This window comes from Ascidia mentula, chromosome 7 (assembly GCF_947561715.1).
Source record: "Ascidia mentula chromosome 7, kaAscMent1.1, whole genome shotgun sequence".
NCBI lineage: Eukaryota > Metazoa > Chordata > Ascidiacea > Phlebobranchia > Ascidiidae > Ascidia > Ascidia mentula.
Window position 1 is genome coordinate 9,773,669 of NC_138572.1, and position 8,853 is coordinate 9,782,521.

The following is an 8,853-nucleotide window of genomic DNA, read 5'->3' on the forward strand; positions in this document are numbered from 1 at the left end:
ACCAGCTTGACAATGCTCTCCTATTTAAAGGATTATCGGCACGCGATCGGTTTCAAAACAACCCAAGGCCTTTTTTTTTGTTTTGAACGCAGAATGTTGATTGAAAACCATCTGAAAAAGGGCAACCACTGCACACGTTAACCGTGCGTGTTTTTTGACATAATCGTATACAATTGCAGCTTTAGGCTATTGCGCATATTCTTTCGCACGCGACGTAGCAGTTGTTTTGCCAATACACATGAATAAATGCGGAAACGACTCGTATCACGTTTCCAGTGAAGCTGACAAACATGCTTACAAACTCATTGTATAACAGTGAGCGTTCATTAATGATTTTTCATCACATTGACACGAATCAAACATTAACAACACATGTTTCGGAAATATGCGATTCTTGTAGCTGATAACGAATCATGTTAGGAAGTAGCTCATTTTCTCTGTTTACAGTACAATTGACCCTTGCTTTTCTGAGTTTGTTCAGATTCTCAGTATTTCAAGAGTGTGCCGTCGATTAGCAGCATAAGAAAGTTTGAGTAACACTCATGTAGAGTACCATGGACGCCGAAAAATGGTTTTACTGAAAAAAAACTTGAGACTCCTTGAATCGCTAAACCATGAACAAAACCAGTTGACCTTACGTGTATCTTTGTATACAGAAGCGGCGAGAAATTTCGTTACAAGGTTAAGTAGTGGCAAATCATAAGTAGTTTGTTAGGTATGACTTATGTAACACAGTAATTTGTCTGTTAAATCTATGATGGTTATTAAACTACGTACGATATGATGATAGATTGCGTGATGAAGGTTTCCTATAAAAACAATCAAATGCCTTGGAGCTTTTTTCTGTTGTGTAATTTCTTGGGATTGAAAAAGGTCAAACACAGAAATATACTGCTATTTTTGTTGCCAGGCATACTAATTAATCGGAATTGCTCTTCTGGCACTTAGTTTCTAAAGTGTTTATTGGAAACCAACGTTTCGTCTGCCATCCGGCGAGACTTCTTCAGGGTTATGTCAACAGTGAAGCATCACGCACTTGACAGAAAGTTCAACAAAACCGAGCTTTATTTTCATCCGTTGTGCTTCAGGCTATTAGCAAAGATTCACAAAATTTTTGAAAAAAATCCGTAACGATCCGCTTGTTGCTTTCTCGACGACTTGCGTTCTATAAAGATATAAGAAAAGGATTCTGGAATTTTTATGTTCAAACCATCGCTGTCTGGTACCTCGCTCCATAATAAAGGAATATCGCTCGTTAGTGGTACAAAGGTATTCCACATAAACTAATAATTACGACATTTGTGGACTTTTTCGATGTGGATTAATTTAAAATCACCTATAGCTCCACGCGGTCCCACAGAAATCGCTTCTCCTAGGAAACCACGAATTCCACTTCGAGAACGATTGTTCTGTGGCGTCACTCTTGCGCTGTGGGCAAGCCAGTATGCGGTAGATGCGATATATCGAAAACTTTTCGAGTCCGATAACGCCCACATAATGTACTTAAACACACGTTGATCAGACAACCGTCATTTTCCACCTATCTTCCTCAGATTGCTGTGGGTATGAAATAGGCACCTAACCATGGGTTTTTGTGTTAAGGCATTCTATAGGTAGCGTCTTGTCCAGCATCTCATTTCAAAATGTATAGCAACGGTTGCTTTGTCACGTGATTTGATCTCGTTACTATTTTCTACGCAACAGCTGTGTTTTTATGTGATTGTATTGACCAGCTTAAATGTGTCGCCTTAGAGAAGTTCTTCATTGTTTTGTGTGACAGTGCGTCTTTTGTTAACTGTTCGCTGACCGTTAGTCCTTGGATCGCCCTTCTTTTTACGACACTTCGTTCGCTTTGTTTCCCTCCGGTTTAAATAATGAAACTTTCCGTGTGCGTTTAGCTGAGGCGGAGCGGGGCAGCGCAGCGGTACTGTGCTCTCCTCAGTTCGTAAATTCACTTAGTTTGGCGTTGGTATAATTGCGCATGTTAATTTCGAATCCAAAATAAAAAGGTAATAAATATTGGTGTAGTGTTTGCATCGAGAGTTAATAAAGTCAGGTTAGGAAAACACAACAATTAGAACTCACGTGCGATCTTATGCCAAATGCGTTAATCAAATAGGATTTCCCATCAATCATTAAAAATTGTTAAGACCCGGATTGAGACTCATATTTGACATAACAGATTGCAACAAAATGTTTAGTTAGGCAATTAACTTAACCTACAGCAGATTTAAGATCACAGTATGGTGAAATAAGTGACGAAAAAATAGTAGAAAATAAAATACAAAAATCACCAGATAACCAGGTTTTGAAACAAAGGTTTTGAAACAAGCATTATTAAATAAACTTTTTTAATTGTTATTAACATTTCAATAAATGTGAATGAACAATGACAGACGTGACAGATTATGGCGAAAAGTCTTTTGTAAGAAATAACGAACTTTTCAAACTGCGTATATTTTCCCGGCTTCAAATATTTTGTCAGAAAACATTCGATTTATTGAAAAAATTGAATCGAGTTCTTCATCGAGTTTATCATATATGAGTACTATGGAATATATTTTTGTGAGAAACTTATCCTTCACGTAGCATCACAAAGCGCCATGGGCAATCGGTTTCGACAATTTTACAAGCTACGCAATATTGAATGAAGGCAATGGTCTTTGGACGAAAATAACTGCAGTCCGTCGCACTCTGGTACTAGGAATTTTCCTCAATTGAAGAGTAAATTTGTCCTCCAAAGCGCAAACTATACCATTTCACAAAAACTTGTTTAAAAATAGATGTTGAAATACTATATTCACTACCTACCAATACACTCTGTGGTAAAGAAAAATAAATTCATCAGCAAAAATTGCCGACCAGTTGTAAATATTCCGATGACGTTTTCTTCTCCGAAAATGTTTAGCTTTTTGGCAGTACATAATTTTTTTGTAGATAACAAACAAATTTTGCTTGCATTAGTAAATTGATGACTTGCTTGCATTAGTGGATTGGGAAGGCGTCCAACGGTGTAGGGCTCGTTCTCGGGCAGTTGGTTACCATAGAGTAGATGCAGATAGTTTTGTGAAAAAAAATTATAATTTGACAACGTTGGTTTTGAAACATATTTTAAAATACTGAATACTTTACAAGTCAAATACTTCAGTCTGACAGTAAACAGGACATAAATTGTTGCGAATCCACTTAGCGTAAATCTGAGCATGTGTTTGCTGAACGCCTAAAACGATATGCTATTGTAATAATCTAAAATAAAATATATATGTTTGGCTTACGCAGTAATATTACATGCCATGGCATGATAGGCAGGATCGCCCCACTGCGCAGGTCCTTGCTTAGCGATCACATATAACGTATCGCGATCATGAGATTTGCAGGCTTGGCAGCCCAGGCAATGCAGCCCAGGCAATGCAGCCTAGCTGAATCAGCCACTTTTTCCTGACAAGTCGGAGCGAGATTTGAAAAATCAAGCTCCCGGTGAGGTCTGAACTCACGACCCTGGGCTAACCAGGTCCAACGCTCTAACAACTGAGCTACAGGAGCTCAGTGGTTTCACGGGGTTGTGGTCAAGGTGTCAAATCATTTTGCAATAAGCACTCCTCTCCAAGAAAATGCATGTTTGTACACTACACATGTAGTTAAGTTTTAATTTATTTTATCTGTACTTACTAACAGTAGCAGTTGCTCGTGATTGTTTGACAAACGAAAGCATCATGAACAAAGCAAAAGTAATCAAACCTTCTGGCGCTCGAGGCTATATCGCAACTGTCGAAATTCGTTTAGCGTGTCGCTATGCGACAATAATTGACACTGTGTATTGATTTATTCTTGTGCTGCATTTATATTCTTGCACAGAACTAAAACGTTTGAAGTCAAGTAAATACAGCACTTTGTTGCTGATATAACTGCCAAGTAAGGCACCCAAGCAAAGGGTGTTTTTGAGAGAAAATTGTTAACTTTTCGGGAATAAAAGAGCGTTAAATTCATAAAAAAAAACATTTCCAACTCTGGCAGGGAACTAAATGTATTTCTTTTACTTGATAAATATAAGCACATAATTATTATGTAAAGCTTGTATGCCTGAAAGTCATCAACTACTTTTGATATTCTATTTTAGGCAAAATTTGTTTGTGGACCAACTGCGGCATATTTCTAAAAATATGTAGCACGGTGATGCATTCAACGTTATAGCAAACTTTCGATTAAAAAGGCATTTGTAATCATTGTTGTGCAATTTTCTGACATTCAAACGGTACAAATAGGTATCTATGACGCACGCACATTGCAGAGTTTTGTTGAGGGCAAGTTTATTGTATTGAGCCTCAGGCTATGACGTCATCTTAGTCTGTGAATGATTTCCCGCAGATAGTTTTATAATTTCAATATCAGTTGCCTCGGTTGTAGAAAATGTGTTTTTTATGTGATTCTTAATTTGCCACAAAAAAATTGTGCTTGTAGTTTTGAATGCTCATAATGCTACAAAAAACTACGAATAAAGATGTGCGTATAATATGCAAACATTTGATTCTACACTTGTACGCTGCACTAATAGAAAACTTACAAGCATAGCTGTTACAAGCATAACTACATAATTGCCGCGTCATGCATTCTGCTACGTGACACATCGTTACTGCTTCTTGACGTAGTTTTGATTTAAACACATTTTTTTCGAAGTTCAACACAAGACACTTTTTTTCATTGATAAACCAACGTTATCAACTTTTACACTTAAAAGAAAGTAAAAAACTATTTGATGTCTCGTGTATGTGATGGTGACATGACAAAAATGTACACAAAACCAGTGTTTAATAAACAACGAAAAAAGAAAACAGTGATTGGCTGTTTTGATATGTTTGTAGTGCACCCGGAACACAGGTAAAAAGTAACCGTATTTCAAAGAATTGTGTGTATTTACTCTTTGATAAAAATTATATTAATAAAGTGCGGGGGCCGCGCCGCAATGGTGATTAAAAGAAATGTCAAATCCTATTTTGATGTGTGAATGTAGATTGGTCATACCAAGCTATACCAATTCTCCACGTGAGTTGAATACTGGCTCTGTGCATGTTGCAAAATTATGATGCAATGGGATGCAATGACACGAACGGGTACAACATTTAACGCAGTTGAAATCGTACTTGCGATTGAGATCAACCTTTACGTGATGAAAGCTGTTGTAAGTTTCCTTTGCTCATATCAATGATGGTTACAGATTTTATTAAAGACCAACTATTTTTATCTATGTTATGAAAATGCACACGAACTAATATAAAATCAATTATGCTTGAATTTAAGTGTTTATTTGATCAGCTAATCATTCTAGCACAACAAAGCAGTGATAAATGTCGTTTATTGCTACAATTATATGCATCATATATAATCAAAATTTGATATTTGCTGTGACTCACTGCACACACGATATGCGCGGTCTGCGCTTCTCTCTCTCATTAACGTACACAGCTAGATATTTCGTAAACGTGAAAGCTGCGAATGGATCTATTTCCTGCAATGAAGAACTTAACGATATGATTTAGTCGTGAAATGTGTTGCTTGCTACATATGTACATATCTACGAACAACGACGAGGTTTAAACTAAAACATTTTAATCACTTTGTTGTCGGGTTGTCAAGCATGTTAAATTTTTACATTTTAGCTACAAAAATCAATCTTCCATATTACTTCTTTTGCGGTATTACTACGCGATCCGGAGCATACTGAGCAATCACGGGAGCCTCGGTAACCCGAGCGAAGATGTTGAAATGTCGCTGTATGTTTCTTGGGCATTCGTGTTCAAGGCAGTATGTGCAGACCGTTCTAAAAAATCCAGCTGAAAAAGTATAGGAGGTTTTGATATGCTTTGCAAAGGTAATTTATATCTGATTAACTAAGTTATTTAATTTTGAACATATAATGACACTTTCCTTAAGTAACGATCAGTTAAATATTTCTGCAACTAAAAAAAATCTGTATAACAAGCACGTTTAATTGTTGCTTAAAAAATCTAGCAAAAATACTCACAAAAATTTACACAAGACGAATATGTGTACCTCCCATCTTTCTTCATGCAGAAAACTGGACAAAAAGTACTGCGAAGCATGCCTGTGAATATCAGAATCATTTATTGCCAATCGATACTATTACGATATTTTAATATCTGAGAATACATTTCGATACAAATAAATCGTATATTTTATTCATCTTAGCGGGAATATTAAACAAAATACATGTATTGTCCATGCTCCTTTCAATTTATTTAGGTCATTTTTGTTTTGCTTATACTTACTGATGGTCCAAAATCCTTCTGATTGCTCAACAAACGAAAGCATCACAAACAACGTCAGTATTATCAAAATTCTCATTTTGGGTTTATTCTTCCTATGAGGTGTTGAGCAAATTTTTCCCAAGCAACCAATGGTGACTTGCTTGACAATGCTCTCCCATTTAAAGGATTATTGGCAGCATGCGATTTAAAAACCATCCCAAAAAGGGCAACCACTGCACACGTTAACCGTGCGTGTTTTGGACATTATCGTATACAATTCCGCCTTTAGGCTATTGCGCAGAGCCGATGTTTCGGTGGTATATCTATCTTCAGCAATGATGAACTAATGGAAAAATTCTTTCGTACGCGAAGTAGCAGTTGTTTTGCCAATACACATGAATAAATGCGGAAAATACTCGTATCACGTTTCTAATATAATATGCTTACAAACTCATTGTATAACCGTAAACGATCATAAATTATTTTTCAAAACATTAACAACACATGTTTCGGAAATATGCGATTCTTGTAGCTGATAACGAGTCATGCGAATATGCCACAATATAAGAAGAATGTAGCTCTTTTCAAGGTTTACAGTACAATTGACCCTTGCTTTTCTGAGTTTGTTCAGATTCTCAGTATTTCAAAAAGTGTGCCGTCGATTAGCAGCATAAGAAAGTTTGAGTAACACTCATGCAGAGTACCAAGGGACGTCGAAAAATGGATTTACTGAAAAAAAACTCGAGTCTCCATGAATTGCTAAACCATGGACGAAACTTCTTCAGGGTTATGTCAACAGTGAAGCATCACGCACTTGACAGAAAGTTCAACAAAACCGAGCTTTATTTTCATCCGTTGTGCTTCAGGCTATTAGCAAAGGTTCACAAAACTTTTGAAAAAAATCCGTAACGATCCGCTTGTTGCTTTCTCGACGACTTGCGTTCTATAAAGATATAAGAATAAGATTCTGGAATTTTTATGTTCAAACCATCGCTGTCTGGTACCTCGCTCCATAATAAAGGAATATCGCTCGTTAGTGGTACAAAGGTATTCCACATAAATTAATGATTACGACATTTGTGGTCTTTTTCGATGTGGAATTAATTTAAAATCACCTATAGCTCTGCGCGGGCCAGCAGAAATCCTATGAAACTACGAATTCCACTTCTAAACAATTGGTCTGAGGCGGCACTCTTGCGCTGTGGGCAAGCTATATCATGCGGTAGATGCGATATATCGAAAACGTTTCGAGTCCGATAACGCCTACACGATGTACTTACACACACGTTAACCAACTGTCTTTTTTTACCTTTCTTCTTCAGATTGCTATGGGTCTGAAATAGGCACCTAACACTCCGATCACTTAATTTGTGGTCATTATACTGTGCTCTAAATGTTTAGTTAGGAAATTAACTTAACCTACAGCAGATTTAAGATCACAGTATGGTGAAATAAGTGACAAAAAAATAGTACAAAATAAAATACAAAAAAAGCACAGCGTGATGAAAAAATTACAGAAATTCTGCACTTTGAACATCATACACTACAATTACACCATGTGTTCCACGATAATACGTAGAAGTTATTGTTCGAAACCTCTCTTGGCCAGCTGTATCCCAGATCTGAAGCTTAACTTTTTCACCATTGATTTCAACTGTCCTTATTTTAAAATCAACACCAATGGTAGTAATGTAGCTTCCAGAAAATGTGTTGTCAGCAAACCGTAAAAGAAGACTGCTTTTTAAGTAACTTTCAATGGTTTTCCTGACTGCGGAGTTTTATCCGCGTAAATTTCAAGTGCGTGACTGCAAATGTTGATGCAGAAATACAAGGAAATCATTTATCGAAGCAAACTGAAATTTACTGGTTCACTGTGACAATAACGACGCCCGTTTAAGTTATATGGCACACATACGACACGGTTTATTTGCTTTGCTTTAGTCTGTTTTTTGTCAAAAAATTTTTTTAACTAAATACATTTCGAAGAATATATATCGACTAATTTGTATCGAAACCTTTCATCAGGGTTCTCCGCGCTAATTTCGGCATATTTATTCACAATTCTTACAAAAGACGTCGAGCTCTGTGAAGATGTTCCCTTGATAAAGAAATCCAGCCTGATGGGAAAATGCCATACTGAGTGCGGGCAAAATAAATTATATGGTCGCCGTTCGTGGCATGCATAACGGCGACCACAGAGTTCGTCGCTCTACCTATGATCGATTGTGAAGTTGCTACTGCCCTATTTTTTTAGAATGTAGCTCTTCGTTCACCATAGTGCTTTAAGTACCTTGAAAGTTTTGATATGCGAATGGAACACTTAATATATGCGATATATGAGGAGCTCTGGTTTCACGTGGTATATTGTGACCAAGGTACACTTGGTGCTCAAGCGCACAACTAGCCAGGCGACCTTAATATACATAGGGAATTCACCACCGTAATCAGACAACGCAGAAGTAATACCGTGCTTTCGCATAGCAAGGCAGGATCACCCCACTGCGCATCTCAGCTCTCGTATTTTGACCATAAGGCTTACAGTCTTTACAGCCAGGACATGTCATACACAACTTTTATTTTATTTCTGGAG

At 37.0% G+C, this 8,853-nt stretch overlaps 1 protein-coding gene across 1 annotated transcript; it reads right to left on the reverse strand.

Moving 5' to 3' along the window:
* Positions 1-5,333: 5,333 nt before the first annotated feature.
* LOC145908698 (uncharacterized) lies at positions 5,334-6,428 on the reverse strand. Its single transcript, XM_082996022.1, has 3 exons — positions 6,285-6,428; positions 6,020-6,100; positions 5,334-5,828 (listed from the first exon to the last, which is right to left on the reverse strand). The coding sequence occupies exons 1-3, from the start codon at positions 6,358-6,360 to the stop codon at positions 5,677-5,679; spliced, it is 309 nt and encodes a 102-aa protein (XP_082852148.1). The 5' UTR covers positions 6,361-6,428; the 3' UTR covers positions 5,334-5,676.
* Between the last annotated feature and the right edge of the window lie 2,425 nt (positions 6,429-8,853).